Genomic DNA, 20,927 nt, shown 5'->3' on the forward strand with positions numbered 1-20,927 from the left:
CTAGTTTGTGGTTCAAGATTTACTTTGGGGTTAGTTTATTACATTGTAAGAATATATTTGCAGGGGCTCTGGAATGCATTTTGATCTAAAGTACTCACAAAACACAAACACCAGTGTGTGTGTGTGCCTGTACTATCTGCCCATGCCAGTGTATACAATACTTTAAGTGAACGTCCGTGCAGATCTGGCCAGCTGGACGTGTTGTATAATGTACAAATGAAGAGAAGTTGTTAGTCTGCTCCAGTTCAAATGAAACAAACCACTTCCCATTTGTCTGTAGGGGACCAAGCGACTGTTTTCCCTCACAAGAGCAACATCAAATTCACAAGTGTTCTCCAAAAAACACATGGGACTAGAAAACAGAGAACCAGCGTCACGTAATTGACATCAATTCAAACATTTCTGGCACTGGTTATGGAAATGTGGCTAAAACCATTGAGATAAATCCGCTTAAACTACAGATCACCACACGATCAAATCACATGATCAGTCTCTCAGTTCCAGCTTAAGAGCAAACATATGTAGAACACTAAAATGTGCTGACTGTTCCTCTTATTGTGGACAAAAATAAAAACTAGGACTGTCAACTGACAGTTGATCGGATGTTTAATCAGACTAATCACAAGGTAAGCTGATGATTAATTATGACTAATCATAATTCTAATTAATTGTGATTAATCCTGCTCTATCAAGGCTAAATATAATTTCTAAATATGACGGCTTGATGTATACCGTCATATGATGATGTATGTATTTCACAAATACATAATACCAGTTCATCTACATGGTGAGTGAGTGTGAATGTGAACAGTTAGTTCACAAATAGTTAATGTGTTGGGGTTGTTTGTGATGATGAAGAGATTGGAGCTTTGTCAGGCCCTGAAGGTCAAAACACATGGACATTTGAGAAAACATAACCTGACAGAAAACACAACATCATTTCATATCAAAGTGCAAAATGATGTATTTCAAACATTTTATTTTATTCCTAGAGGCTTTAATACAGTTTATCACCTGCTTTCAATACTTGACAAATCAAAACGTTTGGTTTTGGGAGCTGGCTCAAATCAAGCCCTGTGTCTGTCTCCTTCAGCTGTGCTTTCAGGGTTCTGAGGGGCTTGTCTGGGTTGGGTCTCAACATGATGGCTGGAGAGTATATCAAGAATGACTTGTATGTCCTCAAAATAGTCTTCTGTTAACACAATTTAGTCCTCTATTCTTTTCAACTCGGTTTAAAAAGTCGTGCAAGGACACAGCTAAGTAGAAACAGGAATTGAAGTTTAACTGTCAGGTTCTGCCCAGAGAATGAAGAAGTGTTGTCCTTACCCTTTCCGTAATTTGAAATGTCTGTCGTGTTTTCTGAAATGTCATCGGGGTTTTCTGATGTGTCGTTGTGTTTTCTGTAATGCCACTGTGTTTTGTGAAATGTTGTGTTTTCACGTACTTAGTCCATCTATGTCCCTGTACGGTCTGGGCCATGGCCACTTGGCGAAAACACAGACTGCAGTGCACTGGTGGATTAACAATAGTTAAACGGCGACCTTCAGTGGTCATATGCAGAACTACACCTTTCAAACCATTTGTGTTGTGACTGTCGCTACCGTATTCCCTCTGAATATTCCCCCTTTTTTGTTAGGGTGCATAAATGCGTGTATTGTCTTGAAGATAACACGAATTGGTATTTAAATATTTGGTACATTCTCCGACGTCTTCAATTTAATGCCATTTAATAGAAATCAGATATTAAGCCGAACAGATTAACACCGACATACACGCATTTATGACCTACATATTTTAATGTGCGCCACGGAGAGATAATAATAAATCCTTGATTTCCTCTGATGCACATTATCTGCTCCAATAACAGCAGGGCACCGGCTTCTGGTGCAGACATCTTCCGGGTCGACCCAGAGTTCTCCTGTGCCGCTGTTGCTGCTGCACTGAGCCAGGAGCGTCTGCAAAGGTCAGTCCACTTGTCTCCTGCTCAGCCACACACACCGTCGCGTTACGTCGTGCATTTGTTTCAGGTTGTGTTGTCATGCGTGTGTATGTGGCACATTTTATGTCCCCGCTACATAATTTCATTTAAACGCTATCACGTGAATTAGCCGCATGCTAGCACGTCTGTTAGCTCGTTTTTAGCTGCACCCACTTCTCCCTCCCTCCTTCCTCCTGTGGAGGAGACAAAAAGACACAAGTGGTTTCCATGTGGATGTGGAGCATTATTCATGTCTGACCGAACACGTTTGCCGTTTTCACTGTTTTAACATTTATTATTTATCTCTCATTGAGAGCCATTCATTTAAACATGTAGGTGTTTTTATTGGTGTCTGACTGGCTCGAAGTCAATCGTTCAATGGAGCCGCATTCAAATCTGACCGGGTTTTTCTGTAACTTCTAAAGACAAATAATAAACTCCCCTCACTGGTTTTCCTCCTTTTCTGCGTCATTTAACGAGCTGACGTTTATCAAACGTCAGCTCGTTAAATGTAGTTCAGTCTTTGAAAGTTTTTATGACGTGTAAACTTTTTTTTTTTTTTTTCAATAACGGTCCCTGGGCTCAAAAAGTACGAGAGGCCATGTACGTGGGTGTTCATATCTACGACAATAGTCACGGTTATAACGTGGCAGACGCCGACCGATCGCTTGGTCGATTTAATCATTAACATAGTAATAAACATAAAATGAATGAATGGACAGGTGTCTTTAGTTGTTATATTTTAAAATACAATCTTATGATAAATTGTATCCAAATCGTGTGCTTATTGTGGTTAACGTGTTACTTTTTAATTGTAATGCGTAACTTGAATCACAAACTCAAAAAAAAATTCATTTTTTTATAATGAATCAGGTTTATTAAAACCTCATCAAAAGTTTCAAAATTTCACAAAGTAACGAATAGATTTTTGATTATTTAAGAAACTTCTAGCTAATAATACAGTAACAACTTAAGAACATAAAGATTTTTTTTGTTGGGAATGGACCTTTAACAATCCATTATTTTCTTTTAGAAAAGCAAATCCCTGCCAAAAAAGTAATAGTAGTAATAAAATTATAATTCAGTAAATATGCACAATTTATGTCTTTTTTTTCCCATTTGTATTTTGACACACACACACACATACACTGATAGGGTTGTTTTGCCAGTTCTGGTTTATTCCAACCAACCAGCCAGTTCAGCCCAGTTCTTTTTATCTCTACTCAGAGTAAACAGTTAGTCCAACAGTTCTCTGAGTCCCTTGATTCAAAAAAAGTAACACACAAATGCTGGTAAAATAGCAAAAACCAATTCAGCAGGGTGACCTGCAGCCACATGTCATTGGTAATATAAGGTGGCATAGGTGGTACTAGCTTAACTTTTCAAATATACATCTGCTCAGGGTGCTCATTAGGTTTTGGGGGGTGGGAGGGCTGACTCTGCTGTTTTCACTTTGAGTGTTATCTTTAACCACAATCTCCACTCCCCTTCACTCAGTGCTGTAAAGTCTCACCTGTCCCTCGTGTCTCTGCCTCAGGAGGAGTGCTGCCTGTCCTGTTCAGCTCCTCCTGGTGTGTGATTGTGAGGTGTGTTTTGCACCATGGCCAGCCTCCTACGTGTTGTGGTGACCAACTGCTCAGCGCCCGTGTTCAGCGGTGTCTCCTGCCTAAAACTGCAGAGCAGCCAATCGATCAAATCTCCATGCATCCGCTTTTTTAGGACCCATCCGTCTCTGGGACGTTGTGCCAGTCCAGGTAAAAATGCACTCACACAGTTTGATTGACAGGAAACATAAGGTGGTACAAGCCATGTAGAGATCCAGAGAGATCCTTTCAAATTCCACTGTGACACACAACACTGTTCACCACGTGTATAATATTTACCACTGGGTCTGAGGGTGACACAGTCCCCGTGTCACAGTAACTATTGGAACTCTTCCAGAGGTTACTGTGCAAACAGCACTGCTACAACTGATAGTCTTTTAGATTTTGTCCATTTATATAAATATATATATGTATGTATGTATATATATGTATGTATGTATGTATATATGTATATAAAAGTATGTATGTATATGTATATATATGTATGTGTGTATGTATATATATATATACTTAATTTGTTTTATATATAAATAAGTGTTTATTTGAAGAAAAAAAGAAAAGATGACTCAGCCTCATGACCTCAGTGTATAAACTGTACCTTATTCCACGTGTTCATTCCTACAGTTTTGTGCTGTTACGCAACTTCCAACACCCATGATGTTTCTCAAACTTTTGTAGCTGAATGTCACAGCTGAACACAGACTATTCTAACACTGATAACACTGTCTCTCACCTGTACACTCTGTGCGATTTCTCACAGATCTGGTGCATAGCTGTAGCATGAAGGCACTTCCCAGTAATTCAGAAATTACAGCTTTTTCATTATGGCTGAGCAATCAGCCCTTCTTTATTTTCTTTAGCTGCTCACTCACTTTAAGGCCTCTATTTTGACTTCTATTTGAACTGTTTATGGAAAAATGTAGATGTATACAAAGTCTGGCCGGGTGAGTTCCATAAATGTCAGTGTTTAGACCTTCAAGGTCACATTCAGGACAGTGTAGCACTCTCCACTCACCATGCTTGTTGTGTATATGTCCTGTGAGAGCCAGTTCCAGCTGGCTGCAGGTGCTTCATGTCTGTAAATGCTGCAGTAGTGGCTGGGCCAATGCCCCCTCTGTCATGTTCTCTATAGGGTGGTTTAGTGACTGTAGGTGTACATTCCTGCAGTTTATTCAGCTCCAGTAAGTGCTGGCTGATCCTGTCTATTCTGGACACACAGATATCAGTTTTCAGTCCCTCACAGGACAAGAGGAGGATGCGAACACATACACACACTCTCTTGCGCATTTACAGCACACACACACACACACACTGTCTTGCGCATTTACCTCAATGAAACTAGACGACAGATGAGAACACAGACTGAGGATGCATGATGATGTGACTGAGTAGAAAAGTAGAAGAAATGAAGCTTTATAGTAGTTTACGAATAAACAGTTTGACTTTTTGTCCTCTTCACCCTTTCTTGGGTCTAAGTTTCTCACACGGTTGTTTTCAGTGTCTGCAAAGACAGATAAATACGTGCTGTTGCAGGAAGAAAAACGTGAGCTGCTTGACCGATGGTTTATCAGTGCCATGTCAGAAGTACATCAGCTCAACTGAAATTATATGAGAGGAATACAGTTCCTGTTAGGATACTTCTTATGGTCTGTAGTTGAAATCTGTAGTTGTAACCATGTACTCTGGACAAAGAAAGTACCACCTTTACAGTACACAGCCACTCAACATAACGTGTCTGATTTTACAGATGACCTACATATAGCTATGTATTCCCTTTGAAACAATCTCAGAAGCCTGCATGGAGTCCCACAGTGTAGCAATGTAACTTCCTGTAGAGGTCACCCTGAGATAAATCTTTGAACCAGCACTAGTTTTGTTGATAACTGCATGTGACGGCTTGAAGAAAATGAATCTGGTGTTTTATTTAGTTTGAACACAATCCTATCTTGTACTGCAGTCATCAGACATGTGTCCTTATTGACCTTTGTTATCATGTTCAGATAACACATCAACGTTTAAAGGTTATCAATCCTGAGATAACGTGACAACCACAGCCATTCAAGTTCACGTCAATGCATCTGTATTTGTAGGAGTTTAAACCAGGTAATGGCCCACACCTTAGCATCTGAGCTGTTGTCCTCCCCACAGCTCTGCCATATTAAAAATGTTGTGGCATTTTTGGGGCTTATACGTATCTTTCAGTCCCCTGTCTGATTCCCAGAGAGTCAGATGTGTCCAAATGCACCAGTTTGATTGGCTGATTAGTGTCACTGAAAGGAGAACGCTGCATTTTCATCTTAACTGGACAAACATTAATATTACATTTTATGGCACAACATCCGGTCTGCGGCCTATATTGGTGACCTCTATGAGGAGGAGAATCTGTCGCACACTCACTCTACTACTTCCAGGTGTTAGCATTTAGCTGCAAATACCTGTGAAGGTCATTGTTTGCTGGTTGTTTGTTAGACAGACATTCAGGAATAGTCAGGAAATTCAGTCTCAGTCAAAGCGTCTTATTTGTGTTTCTGAGCTCGGTGTAAAATATCAGTTTTTGGAGGACAGGTCAGTAGAACAGGGCGAGAGGAGAGGCAGCCTGTTTCTGTCTGTCGTGTTTATTTATAGAAGAGGAAACAGTGGGAACGAGCTGCTGTGGAATTTTCCATAGGAGCCTTCACACCATGTGACCTGCCTGTCTGTGGACGGCTCACCAGATATGTGAAGGTCACTGAGGAAACATTGATCTAGTTATTATTGTGCCCCACTTCATTCTTTTTTTGTCCCCTATTCATTCTTTTTATTCATTTTCACATTAAATATGTTGTATTTCTCTCCTTCAACAGTGTTGTGTATTTTAAGCACAGTTTTCACTCATGTTGGAACAGCTGTGCTTAGGTCAACAAAAAAATCTGCCTGCTGTCCTGATGACTGTTGCTGTAATACTGGGTTCAGACAGATTCACTTCCAAAGATTAAATCCGAACCTCTAAGTATGTGCAGCAGAGAATGAATCACGTATAGTTGCACCAGATATGTTAAATTTAAATAAGAAAGTTTACCTTTAAGTTGGTAATTTCAAGAAACACACAAAGTGCACAATAATTATCGGCACGATATCAGAAAAATATGACATGATTCCAAAAAGGCGATATCGAAACAAAGCCCCAACAATATCACAATATATGTGATATTGTATATCACGTGTCAAACTCAAGCCCCGGGGGGCCAAATGTGGCCTGCCAAGCCTTTAGTGATGCCCACGGGAGCTAAAAAAGCATTTAGTAAAGTCCATGCAGCAGAGTCTCTTAACCTGGGAAATTGAAAAAAAAATATTACACAGCAATGAACAGTATTTGATATTCCAAGGACTGGTCAGCCAGTACCACCTGTTACTACAGACCAGTACCAAGGTGCTGAGCATTGAAGGATCATTACATTTTCAAAATAAAACATCTTTTAGACTCTATTCTGTTTGGATCAGAGTCTGAATGACTTTTATTTAAAAATATTTCCGGATTATCTTTAAATAAAGAAAGTAAATGAAAATCAGTAAAGTAAATTAGTAAGAATTAAGGACATTTTTTCACTGTGTCCCACTGCGGCCCGGTACCAAATGACCATTTACAACAGGCCAAATTAATTATAAATAAAACTGAAGACTAATAGTCTATTTGCTTTATATTGAATTAGTTTTGACTAATTATTTTGCTCTGAAATTATTTACACTCTCAAGAGTGTTGGCTCTAACAGCGTTTTGCAGCACGTGCATCTGCACAATATCAAAGACTCCCTGAATTTTTTTGTATTGAAAAAATATCAAACTGAACCACTTTTGTTTATTGTTTCACCCCTTGTGTTTAAATAAACCACATTATTAAACCCTCACCACCATTCTTAGTAATTAGTCGGAACGAGATCATAAAAACTGCGGGGTGGAAAACCTCTGAACTGCTTAGGCTTCCTCAGACATTTCTGTTCTTTGTCTTCCCTGTTCCAGGAGTTCCCTACAAACAACTGACAGTTGGCGTTCCAAAAGAAATATTCCAAAATGAACGCCGTGTGGCTCTGAGCCCTGCTGGCGTCCAGGCCCTCATCAAGCAAGGGTTCAATGTTGTTGTGGAGTCTGGAGCTGGAGAGCCCTCCAAGTTCTCTGATGAACATTACACCCAGGCTGGAGCTTCCATCAAAGATGTCAAGGATGTCCTGGCATCTGATGTGTTGGTCAAGGTAGGAGAGACATTCCATGATAGGGAATCAAACTACCCAGCTTTCTTTTCTGAGCACATTTCTCTGCTTCCAGGTCCGTGCCCCCACCTTTAACCCTGCCTTGAGCCTCCATGAGACAGAGCTGATGAAGGATGCAGCCACTTTAATCAGCTTCGTCTACCCAGCTCAAAACCCTGAGCTCATGGATATGCTCTCCCAGAAGAAAGCCACCGTCCTGGCTATGGACCAAGTCCCCAGAGTAACCATCGCCCAGGGTTATGATGCCCTGAGCTCCATGGCCAACATTGCAGGGTACGTGAAGTGTCACATGTTTGCCTTGTGAAAACAAGCTCTCTGAATGTATGGTTTGGCTCATCATAAAACATGGATAACAAGTGTTGATGTTGCGTTGAGTGGGCTGACTAGCTAGTGCTGCTCTGCTAACGCTGTAGTCTTAGTAGTGATAGACTTTAAGGGCTGTCAAACGATTTATGTGTAGGTCTTAGTAGTGATAGACTTTAAGGGCTTTCAAACGATTTATGTGTAGTGTTTGTAGTGTTTATTTTGAATATGCAAATTGTACCAGGTTTCCTGATTACTACTAAACAAACTATTTGAACATTATGTCAAAATTAAAGCAAAATAATGAAACTATGACAATAATGAAAAAAATGACGTATTGGAAGAGGAGTGAGAAGAAGCATAGCTTGTTAGCTCCCATTCACCATTATGCTAAACTTTCTTGACTTTTTTAATCTTATTCATTTTAATAAGTAATTCCCGTTGTTAACCTGTTGACGTTGACAGCTCTATAGGGGTTGTTGAGTGTGTGTCAGGTGTAAAGGAACAGTGATACCTGTGTTGTACTGACTGAATGTCTGTCTATAATTTAAGGTACAAGGCAGTTGTGTTGGCAGCTAACAACTTTGGGCGCTTTTTCACTGGACAGATCACAGCTGCTGGGAAAGTGCCTCCTGCAAAGGTGCATGAAATGAGCTTCTGTGTGTTCATATCTGCTGGTCTTGAGTTTAACATGCTCTGTGTGAGTGTAATGTCGTTTATTTTAAAAGATTTACGTATTTACATGCTTTATAAATAGGTGCTGATCATTGGAGGTGGTGTGGCTGGGTTGGCAGCTGCTGGTTCAGCCAGAGCCATGGGAGCCATCGTCAGAGGGTTTGACACCAGGTTTGTTCCCACTATAATAAGTATCGCAACTCAACTTTAACTTTGGTTAGGCAGCAAGCAAAACAACAAAATACATATACTGTATTTAGCCCAGGTGAATAGGTTAAAGGACAAATCCTCGAGATATTGCAAGGACACGACTATCATTAACCTATCAAAATGAACTATGCTACTAATTTAGCAGTTCAATATCTCTAGGAACAGATGCGTATCTAAAGCTGTTGGTTTGACAGAAGGAATCAAAAACATGACCTTTTCTGTGGTTAATTTATTGTACAGGTCTGTGAAGCTGTCACAACTTTGGAGAGACCAACTTATCTCTGACACTAAGATCCCTGAACAAACAAATGTTGAAACAGATTTATTTACTGTAAATACTATTGTTTATTTTATATCTATTTATATTATTTAAACTTGTATTTAAATGGATTTTAATTTACAATAAAATGTAAGTATTTTTTAACTTTTTTTCATTTAACAAGCGGAGTCAATTCTACATTTCAAATTACTGAGTTTTCAAATTCAATGGCTAAAACAATTCTAATCAGTGTGAAGTTGTTGCAGAATGTAGTTGTGTGAAGTAGTTGTAGAATGATCCAGCAGAGGGCGCCACTAGTCCAATCTTAAATCACGTAATCACGTAAACAACAGCTTCTCATTCCCATTAAAGTTTGGTTAAAAAAATAAAATGTCATTACTTCTCATTCAAGTTTGGGTAAAAAAATAAAATTTCATTTCTCTGATTTGACAATCTTTCTCTATCATGATAATGCTGTTGTTGACATGTTGTGACGTTAATGTTTTATATGCTAAGTTCACAAATAATAACATCTGTTTTGAAACTTCCTAACTTCTGTTTTTGACTCTTGTTTGCGTTCATTCTCAGAGCTGCAGCTTTGGAGCAGTTTAAATCTCTGGGTGCAGAGCCCCTGGAGGTGGACTTCAAGGAGTCAGGGGAGGGTCAGGGGGGCTACGCCAAGGAAATGTCCAAAGAGTTCATTGAGGCTGAGATGAAGCTGTTTGGCAAACAGTGCCAGGACGTGGACATCGTCATCAGTACGGCTCTCATCCCTGGTATGCACTGAAACACACACCTGCACACTCGTAATGAGAGTGAAGCATTGTCTTTTTGGTTGTCTTTTTGTAATTCCATGTATTTACAACTCCTTTCTTCTTTCTTACAAACGTTGTTGCCTTTAAAGCATTGGGTTTTGACCTTAATTCTGGGGCAGGAGGCAGTTGATTCAGTTTGTTTAAATGTTTCTTGGTATTCGTTGTGTAGGTAGGAAGGCACCCATCCTCATCACCAAACAAATGGTTGAGAGCATGAAAGACGGCTCAGTGGTGGTGGACCTGGCTGCTGAGGCCGGAGGAAACATCGAGACCACCGTACCTGGAGAACTGACGGTCTACAAGGTTACTGCACATACTGTCCACTCTACCTTCAGCTGTACTGATCAGGAGTTCACTGTATGTCAACTGCTTTCAAAATAAATCTCTCCTCTTTTGAAGGGAGTGACCCACATTGGCTACACCGACCTGCCCAGCCGTTTGCCAACGCAGTCCAGCACCCTGTACTCCAACAACATCACCAAGCTGCTGAGGGCCGTCAGTCCAGACAAGGAGAACTTTTTCCTCGACGTCAAGGACGTTTTTGACTACGGAACCATGGATCACGTTGTCAGAGGATCTGTTGTCATGCAGGTATGAGTGCACAGGGTCCCGTGGCTTCTTAACAAATCTGAATATTGTCATCTAATTTTCAGCCCCTAAATGTCAAACTCCTTAATCTTCAGCTCCATTTCTGGTTCTTCTATTCTGTCTTGTGTTTATACATTAGCCGCTTTTGAATGTGCTGTGTAAAGTAACGACCAGCGCAATCATGTGAGGCATTTAAAATGCTTTGTAGTTGTCAATACCAGCCACTAGATGTCACCATATAGTCAGTATTCCCTCAGACAAACGAGCAAAATACCGTTTAGTATACAATAAATACATGAACACACATCTTAAATGGACAGGTGAAATTTTGGTTTGTTCGATTTTTTTATATAAAACGAAAGTTTAAATTCGAATGTTTTGCAGAACTCGTATATCGATCCCCTCACATCTCGATTGCATTTTCCCCATTAAAAATAACTAAAAAACAATTAATTTGTTTCAGTCCCCCAGAAATATACTTCAATAATTCAATTAAAATCCCCCATCTAAACATCAGACAGTAGATATAAACAAATATATTGATAATATAAAGTAAAAATAATTAAGAAAACATTTTTATTAGTGTTACAAAAATAACCCAGTGAGGGACGGCAAGCGAGACTGCAACAGTGTCGAGTGTAAAAATGTGTCTCGGTTGAGCACTCGTAACTTGGTTTCCTCGTATCAGAAGAAAATCTTCCAAAAGTTGTTTACTTGTAACCTGGAAAACTCATATTTCGGGTAGCTCGTATCTTGAAGCCCCACTGTATCAATATTTATTTTTATTGTTATTTCTCGTTGTACATGACAAACTCTTTGAACTTGGACTTGGAAGTATCAGCTCTAAGCCTGCAGTCTTTAGTCCTGGATTCTATTTCAGCTTTATTAAAAATATTTGTTCTAATCAGGCCATGGTAGAAGTGGCCTTGTCTTAAGGACAGGAATTATTTTACAAATAATAACTCACTGTACTCATGACTCTTCTCTTACTTTGTGTTTAATCTTCACACATCTGTATTTATATTGATTTGAATTATCTGTATTATTATTACAAATGCATTTCTCTGCTGATGAGACCGTTAAAGTGAAATGGACAGTGAAATTAATATTCATTTCTGATGACAAATGAGTGTCCTCTCTGCCAGGAATTATTTCTTCTCGTTTTGATCCCAGTTTTTAATCTCTGTCTCTTTCAGAATGGAAAGAACCTGTTCCCGGCGCCTCAGCCTAACAACGTGCCTGTCGCTGCTCCTCCTAAACCTAAGAGTGTTCAGGAACTGGAGGCAGAGAAGGCCGCACAGATCTCCCCCTTCAGGGCCACCTTCACCACTGCTGGAGCGTACACTGGAGGTCAGTTGTCATTGTCGCAGCAGACACCGAGCGCCTGGCCATTAAGTTCAGATTTTCGGGTTAAGTAGAGAAAACCAGGACGATGCTTTCTCAGACCAAAGGGCGTCTTTTACAAAAAGCTTCCTCTGTTCATTCTCCTTATTAAGGTCCACCCACAAGGTGAAGGACAGGTTAATAAACGCTCGCTGGAATGTGCACAGGAGGCGAGAAGTGACAGAGGCGGATTACGAGCACGCCCGCACACACATACACAGACACCCTGTTAGTGTCAGGAAGTGTGCGTTGTAAAAAGCGGCGTCACACCGAGTGTTTCTTTGAAGTGGTGCTCGCTTAGGTGGCTCCCATGGTGCCACGCAGCGCTGCGTGTAAGTGCACCACATGCAGTTAATGTGGTTCACACATCGCTTAGGTGCCGCACTGGTCTCTCACTTCACACCAGCTCACAGCTACTGACTTTAACGACTCTGGATTTAAAGACTGAGAACTGGGCTCACTGGAGAGTTAGCATGAGATTTGATGTTGTTATTTTGAGCAAATTTGATATATGTATATACATAAATATATACACACATATTTGTAAATGTGTGTATAATTGTATGTATATACATGTGTGTGTATAACTATATATGTGCAAATAAATGTGCATCTTTGTCTGTATATGCGTGTGTGTGTAAATGTGCATACATGTATGTATGTGTATATATATTTACACTATGTGTATATATATACAGTATGTATATGTATGTATGTGTCTGTGTGTATATATATATATACACACAGTATGTATATATGTATATATATATATATATATGTGTATATATATATATATATATACACATATATATATATATATATATGTGTATATATATATATATATATACACATATATATATATATATATATGTATATGTATGTATTTGCGAATGTCAAATGAGGTTGCCAGACTGACTTCAGCCCAAAGGTTTCAGATGCCTTACTCAGCGTAGCTACAGGACACAATTCATATCGCTCTAGTCTTTTCATTTCTGTGCTTGATAAATGTCATAAATAAAAATCAGATTCCTGACATGTACGTTCGTCCTTGGCAGCTTCAGCAGACAAACATGTGTTTCGTTTTGTTTTGTTTTTTTTCCCACTCTTATCCTTGGAAAGACTAAACACTTGGAAGTCAGAATGAAGAAATTGGAGAATCCCTCTGATTCCCTGTAATCACTTGTACTTAGAGATAAGAAGTCAATTCAGTTCTTAATGGTACTGACCTACTGACACTGTTCCCTCCCGAGAACTGACTCACCAACTTATTATGGCCAAATTCCGTTTCTGAAAGTTAATCTAAATAAAGGGAGTAATATTCTAAGTGAGAGACAGAGATCTGGCTGCACCAGCTCACCTCAGCATCATGAAATACTTTTCTGATTTCCCTTTTTCGCTTTTTGCCTGAACCACAGCTTCCAGATGTGGAATAGTGAGTGACCTTAGAGTAACTGTATTGAGCGTTTTGACATGTGTGATCCGTGGAAGTCAGATTAAATGTATTGAGCGTTTTGACATGTGTGATCTGTGGAAGTTAGATTAAATTAGGTTAGATGGCGTTAGAGTGACTTTATCAAGGATAGATGTAAAATGTCATTTGAACATAGAACAGTTCAAATAAAAGAAGAAGCTGAGCAGATAAGGAGAAGCCATTTTATTTGTGACACAAAATAAATGGTCTCATTTCTAAAAATTGAAAACATTAAGTTTATTTAGTATGACGCTGGGAATAAAAAATAAATGGGTTAAAGTTGTCATTTTATGAGAATATAGTCAACGGAGAGAAAAATGTCGTGTGGTGTCCGACTATCTATGGGAAACCATGTTTAAACCATTTTTAAATGTCTAATAAATGCTGTTTATCTTGGTGGAGTTTATAATTTTGTACAGTCATGTGTGCACTTTTCTCAAGTCTGTCAGAACTTGTGAAATTATGACGGGGGGGGGGTTCTTGAAATGTTATGACGAAGTTTAATCTCTTAATATTCTTTTTTGTTTGTCAATGAGGCTCGAACCCTCCATCATAGACTACTTTAAAACGTAAAGAAAGTTGGGGTTTTTTTTGTTTGTTTTTTCGACGGTAAAGAAACAAAATTTACGTCTCTATTGTTCATATGTATATTTTATTTAATTTTTTTTTTACCACCATTCCTCTGACTTGTTGAACTTTTCCTCTCTCCTCTGCAGGTATTGGCACCCTGCTTGGTTTGGGGATAGCTGCTCCAAACGCTGCCTTCACTCAGATCGTCACCACCTTTGGTCTGGCTGGTATCGTGGGCTACCACACCGTCTGGGGGGTGACTCCTGCTCTGCACTCTCCACTGATGTCCGTCACCAACGCCATCTCAGGTCAGTTAAAAAAAAAAAAATCAGTTTTACGTTAGACTTGCATAATGGAGATTCAGTGAGGTTTTTTAGGGATTCATTACGTTTACTCAGTAAAAAAGAAATTTTATTTTTCTTATTCATAATAATCTCAAAAATCTCAAAGTTTTTACTTGCAAAAGACAAAACCAAAGAAATTTTATTTTTCTTATTCATAAAAATGTTCTCAAAAGTTTTTACTTGCAAAAAACAAAACTACACAAAAATGTGAGTCATCACGGTCTTGGCTAAGAATGGGGGAGGATGGATGGGGCGGTTCAGTGAATAGAGTCTTTACAAATCCATGAGTCAATTAAATATTTTGTTTGACAAAGATCAACTTTGTTCAACATCAAGAAAACAATAATAAATAATTACAGGCAGAACAAATGTTAGCCATCTGGTCTACTTCTACTTGTACATGTACTACTTCTTGTACTACCTATACTACAGTAACTTTTTTTACTCCTATCCTATATCTCCATTCTTTGCTTCAATTTTGCTACATTTTTGCTACATCTATCATTTCAGCTTTTCTTCTTCCACCTCCACTTGTACTTCTATTGTTACTTGTGCTTCTACTATTTTCTACTTTCTACTACTGTTTTTACCGCTAATTCTCTACAATTTTCTTCTATCGTTTCATCATCTTGTTTTTGTATTTCCACTATAACGTCAAACTTCTATAACTTCTACTTCTGTAACTTCCTCTACATGTACTGTCGTTTTTTTAATCTTTTATTACTTTTCCCTTTCCACTTCATCTTCTTCTATCGTTTCAACTTCTTCTGCTGCCTGTATTCCTCTCACGACTTATTCTTCCTTCTGTTGTGATATAAAAGACTAAGGAATTTAGCAAATAATAATGATAATAATAATTAGAACTTAATTTCACAAAAGCTTATTTTTCCATTGTCCAATATAGAAAACTACACAGATTCACTAAAAGAAACCCTTAACTTAAAATTGAAGTTTCATGCACAATATTAAATTTCACACTTCAACAGCAGCAACAAATGAAAGCAGGTGTGAAAACCACCTTGGAGATCAGACGTGCCGTTCGTCAGTGAGTGGAGTCTCTGCAGCTACGCCCTGCCACTTTCATCAGCTCTGCCACTTAGTCCAAATAAAAACTTTAAAGATGGCGTCCTCATTGTGGGCTGCCCTTTAACACACAGGGGTCAAGAGGTGACAGGGGTAAGTGCATGTGTGTGTTCTCACGCCTTTGATCACGGGAAGAGGCACACCGAGTGTAGGAAGTAACACACTGTCAGTGGGCTTTAAGGGTCAGGGGAGTCCGTGGCTGGTGCTGTGTTGATCCACACAGCCAGGCGTTAGAGCCCGGGTGGTGGCGTCCAGCAGGGGTAATGACCAGGAGACGGTTTTCACTTTCTAAGTCACACCTACGTCCTCTGTTACAGTCGTCACACTGTGTCTCCAGTCTTCCCACTTCACATTGATACTTTATAAGAACTACACTACGATCAGAGTACTGTGGGACTGGGATTGACCTTGTACTTTTAGACCTTAGTCCTTAGACCACATACTGTATGTCAAAGTCAAGGCACGTGGGCCGAATGTGGCACCCCGAGCTTATTATGTGTACCGTTGTCTTGAAATAAATATTTTTTAAAAGATGCTTTATTTATGGATTCTGATGGATAAATTGCAGTGGTCAACATCTGTGAAAGGCAATTAATTCACACTTTTTTAATTTCAATTTTTATCAACTGTTTAACAAAAACAAAATCTCCATAATGTCTATTAGTTTTGTGAACATTAGTTGGACCAGTTGCTACATTTAAAAAATATTAATGGAACAAATAAAACTTCATTAGTGTTATTGAACTGACAAGTGCTATTGTCTTTCAAACCACACATATGTAAAATAATCACGGCCTTGTGACTAAACAAAATATGCCTGACATTTATGTTATGATGTCATGTCAGTCTCTGTCCAGGTGTTTTTCTCTTTCATATTTACAGTGGCTTTTTTTTTTAATTCCTCTCATAGACTGGGATTATGGAAACAGTGAGAATGGTCCCGTTGTTGTGCCAATGATCATAAAGGCGCACACACACACACACACACACATACAGTCACTCAGACATTAGGGAATCCTATTGGAATTCAGAGTTTCGAATAAAGGATAGGCGCATTCTTCATGGGAATATTATAGTGTTACCAACACTTCTGACTCTGACTGATGGATCATCTGGAGCCCCTCAGACACTGAAGATCCTTGAAGAGCATCCCAATATCTGATGTCTGATATGAAGGCTTTAATCTACCTGAAAGCTGTGATTCACAGTCAGAACCGTGAGACACCGCCGCAGGCTGTAGGCTTGATTACTAACTGTGTATATTTCTAAATATTTGTAAAGAGATCAGTTTCATGAGGATAACCTACTGCCTGATTTCTAATTTTTGTTAATTCTAATTAATTTAAATTGTTAACAGACATGAAAATGACACGAAAAGCACTCAAGATGAGCAGTTCTGGTCGGAAAATGATAAATAATCTCTCTTGGCGTGCTATAAGCCAGACTTGAGATTTAACCTGCAACAGTTTTGTAGATATAAAGAAAAATGGCCTTAAAAATAAATGTAAGTTTAAAATAAATGTAATTTTAGCCAAAGATATCTGACTGTTTGCCCCATTGTGAGGTGGTTAGAACTAGGGGTGGGCAGATCTGATACTATGCATGACGTGTGGTAAACTGGGAAAGTATCGCCTCAGTAACAGCAGCTTTCCCCATGCTGGAAGAGAAAAGCAAGTATCGGATTGATATCAGTATCGGCAGATACTCCGAGATGCAGTATTGGTATCGAACATGAAAAAGTTGAATTGAGCCATCTCAACTTAGAACAATTGGTGGGGTATCTGAGGGTGTGATCTGTTACCATGTGACCAGGGCTATAGTTAAATTCACAATAGATGACTTCATTATTCATTATTATTAAAGGACATCACAATATATGACCACACTACAAAGAAAACCTAGCCTGCAACAGAGAACAAACATGTATTATTACAAACGTTATTTTTTAAGACATCTCCGTGACATCACTGAACATGTGGAAACGTAATAAGGTGAAGTTATCCTCCCACATAAAACTGCCCCTAAACCTTTGGAAGTGTTTGCAGGTATAGAGGCATCGGCTTCAGATCTGCGTCACCACAGACGTGCTAATCACTAGCAAATGGAAGGGGGGAAAAATGTTGTAGCAGCCTGACACACTTTCGGGTAATTTTTGCTAGAAAAGGAACCACAACAAGCCTGGAAAGGTTCCTGTTGAGCTGAGCTCCTCACATGAATCCACTGGAGTCATCCTCTATCAGTGGAAACTTTAAACCACTTGGTGTTTACACTGCTAAAGTTGTGAAATGATGTTTGGCAGTGTTGTGTTTACGCAGAGAAGGTCAGGCTTCACATTTTTCCTCATGTCCCATCTAGCACGATTGACTGAAAACACAAAACAACTGGCCAGCATCCATAGGCACACACACACACACACTCACACTCTTTGTGTGTGTGTGTCTCCCTCTCTCTCTTTCATTCTCTCTCTCTCTCTCTCTCTCCACCTGTTATTCAGCTTAAATTGTTCACAAACAAGTCAGTGTGAATGCAGGCTCCGGGGGGGCTGTCTGTTGCATCGTTGCTGCCTGTAATTCATTACAGGACTGATGGTATCGAGGTTTCCTCAGTCTTTCTTGGTAGACCTGCTTTCTTTCCGTCCTCCCCTTTTCTGTCCTTAAGTTTGTCCCAATTTGAAGCAAGCAGAGCCTTTTAGAAACCCGTAGCTCTAGGCTGAGGTGTTCGCTAATCGGTGTTCAGCTCAAATCGTGCGAAGACTTTCAAAAGGAGATCCTGTGTTTTCGACACTTGTTCCTCAAGATTCCTAATGTCCTGTTTATTGTACAGTGGGGAAACAGAAAATCTGAACTCTGAAATGTCTGTGTTGTGCAGGTCTGACGGCTGTGGGTGGTCTGTCCCTGATGGGAGGCGGCTACACCCCGAACACGACTGCTGAGACCCTGGCCGTCCTCGCCGCCTTTATCTCCTCGGTCAACATTGCCGGTGAGTCTCAGAGTGAAACATTCGCTTCCAGTCACAGCAACCTGCGGCCAAGAACACACCGACTCAGACCAATGAGGTGTTTTACAGCCTATTGATGATACAATAACATCATCCCTTTAACCAAGTTGAGCAGCTGTCTCAGTCGACCAACCTTCTCCTCAGTTTGAAGTGAGTGGTACAGTCTCAGACCACACACAACGGTCTCTTGTTATTTCTCTTAATAATTCCCATTATAATGATAGTGTTCCTGGGGTCATTATAATACTCTTCACTCTAATAGTCTTGGAAAACAGTCTCTGCCTCCGAGGCTGGGCTTTAAAAAAAAAAAACCTTTTTTAATTTCACTCATTAACTCACAGCTTGACTCCAGGGGAGACTTTGATCCATTATACCAGTCAGATGGCTCCAACAGCCTAATGGACCAGCTTACCCTCACGTTAGTGTTGTTGTTCAGTCTACGACAAAACATTTGAGGTTTTATGTGTGAAGAGTGCAGGACAACAGAACAGGCTATAGAACCTTATGGTTTGTTCTGTTGTGTTTACTGCTCTGTTGTAAGCTGTGCCTCAACAAGTTCACAAGCACAGGGATTATTTTAAAGGGTGTCTACCATTGGTCTGCATTAACAAGCATATGTGTAAGCTGTTAAACACATTCCTCACAAACCAATGAGAGGGGAAAAAAGAAAAAAAAATTCCAAGTTAAAGGCTGAGACATTGTGTTGGAATTGTTCTGCACTGAAATTCTTCCGCGTGTGCACCTGTGCCTCTGGCTGCTCGTACCGTCTCTGTGGCTTCACAGTGACCACATGTAGAAAAACATGGAATATTCCTGACTGTAAAATTTAAGACAACATCAGTCTTGGGTTAGAGTTTCTCATTAAGCTGGGAATACACAAAGAAAAATTTTTTTTCCCCCCACAATTCCCAGTTTTGCAAAATCTTCATTGCATTGGTGGTAAAGAGCCAACATCAGCCCCAGTCAATCGCACCTGTTAAAAAATACAAAAACTGAGCAGAATCTGGACACAATTAAGTAAATGAACTGATGACTGACCCAACTGCCCACTTGTGTGGCCAACGGCCAATGAAAGAGAACAGGACTCTGAAAGTAGAATCAGAAGACAACTGGATATAAACACCCAGAGAGTGGAAATGTCGACAAAGTGAGCGTTTTTTTGGGTTTTTTTTAAGAATAAGAAGTAGGTAAAAAAATATGTTTCTAAACACTTTTTTTAATCAATCACTAGATATTTTAGGTGACCATACTTGGGTTCCCAAGCCCAAGTTTGAGAAACGCTGACATAAAGCTATAACCCTTCAATTTAAATATCACTGTAGAAGAGGTGGGCGGAGCACAAAACCAGCCATTCAGAACAGGGGTATTAAACAGGTGTAAAGAGATTTTTTTTTTCTTCTGTACCACAGCATATTACTATGATTTCTGTCAAATTTTAAGGAACTTTATTTGATTTAAAAATCGAATCAGTCATTACCTTAAATTTGGTTTGAGTTTCAGTGAAGTTAAGACTTCACTGAAAGAGGAAAACGACTGAATGTAAATGTGATGTAAATCCGATTGTTGGGATTCCAGGACAGTGTTGCTTTAGTCCTTGCATAAACGTTCAACAACGTCGAGGGGTTAAAATAACAGAGGAGTCCAGTGGATACCATAAAATTCCTCCATTTTAATATATTGACACAGATTGGTCTGGAATAATAACATTGGTCAGAGAGTTAGGACTGGTTTAAAGTGGGACAGGTGACGATTAAAATTACATGAGGTGAGAGGAAACGGGTGCTAGCCTCTGGTTGACCCCTCTATGCATGAGTGTGCGTGTGGGCACAGTAATTGGAGAGGGCCAATGGAGACGCCGTTAAAGGTAGAGTGATCTCCAGCTATGTAATTGGAGAGGGCCAATGGAGACGCCATTAAAGGTAGAGTGAACGCAGTCAGACACTTTTGTTGTTGTTCTTGAAAATTCACTCTGACATTAGACAAGAGACAATAAATTCCTTACGTCGGGTGTCATGCTTGGCAGCAGTTTTTAGTGATTAGCTCTAAACCTGTTGTCCGTAATTAGATTATTTTAATTTGACGCAGACTCTTTTGACTCTTTTAACTTCAAATAAAGTTTCCTATTTTAGTCCTGTGACTGATCTGTTTCTTCTACACGTGTCTCTCACACAGGTGGCTTCCTGGTGACTCAGAAGATGTTGGACATGTTTAAGCGTCCCACTGATCCTCCAGAGCACAACTACCTCTACCTGCTTCCTGGAGGCGTCTTCGTTGGAGGCTACGCTGCTGCTCTGAGTGCTGGTTATAACATTGAACAGGTGCGAGAGGATGTTTATGCCACGTCCATGTGTTAAGCCCAAATGTGTATTCGTGGTTTCCTGCGGAATCGCCAGTTTCAAGCTG

At 39.7% G+C, this 20,927-nt stretch overlaps 1 protein-coding gene across 3 annotated transcripts in view; it reads left to right on the forward strand.

The window, feature by feature from the left end:
* The first annotated feature begins 579 nt into the window (after positions 1 to 579).
* nnt (nicotinamide nucleotide transhydrogenase) overlaps positions 580 to 20,927 on the forward strand; it is a 36,441-nt gene continuing 16,093 nt past the window's right edge. Inside the window, exons 1-14 of one of the 3 annotated variants that reach the window (XM_008324382.3) lie at positions 580 to 626; positions 1,868 to 1,963; positions 3,516 to 3,732; positions 7,579 to 7,808; positions 7,882 to 8,099; positions 8,682 to 8,769; positions 8,887 to 8,975; positions 9,862 to 10,049; positions 10,258 to 10,391; positions 10,488 to 10,679; positions 11,873 to 12,026; positions 14,247 to 14,408; positions 18,396 to 18,506; positions 20,697 to 20,842. In XM_008324382.3, coding sequence (XP_008322604.1) covers positions 3,579 to 3,732; positions 7,579 to 7,808; positions 7,882 to 8,099; positions 8,682 to 8,769; positions 8,887 to 8,975; positions 9,862 to 10,049; positions 10,258 to 10,391; positions 10,488 to 10,679; positions 11,873 to 12,026; positions 14,247 to 14,408; positions 18,396 to 18,506; positions 20,697 to 20,842 — 1,866 coding nt within the window. In that variant the 5' untranslated portion in view covers positions 580 to 626; positions 1,868 to 1,963; positions 3,516 to 3,578. Of the gene's footprint in view, positions 627 to 1,867; positions 1,964 to 3,515; positions 3,733 to 7,578; positions 7,809 to 7,881; positions 8,100 to 8,681; positions 8,770 to 8,886; positions 8,976 to 9,861; positions 10,050 to 10,257; positions 10,392 to 10,487; positions 10,680 to 11,872; positions 12,027 to 14,246; positions 14,409 to 18,395; positions 18,507 to 20,696; positions 20,843 to 20,927 lie in introns of those variants that run through there. The other 2 variants (XM_025061960.1, XM_025061961.1) reach the window with 2 other exon arrangements.

The sequence above is a fragment of the Cynoglossus semilaevis genome, chromosome 14, assembly GCF_000523025.1.
Source record: "Cynoglossus semilaevis isolate Cse_v1.0 chromosome 14, Cse_v1.0, whole genome shotgun sequence".
In the NCBI taxonomy this organism is placed as follows: Eukaryota; Metazoa; Chordata; class Actinopteri; order Pleuronectiformes; family Cynoglossidae; genus Cynoglossus; species Cynoglossus semilaevis.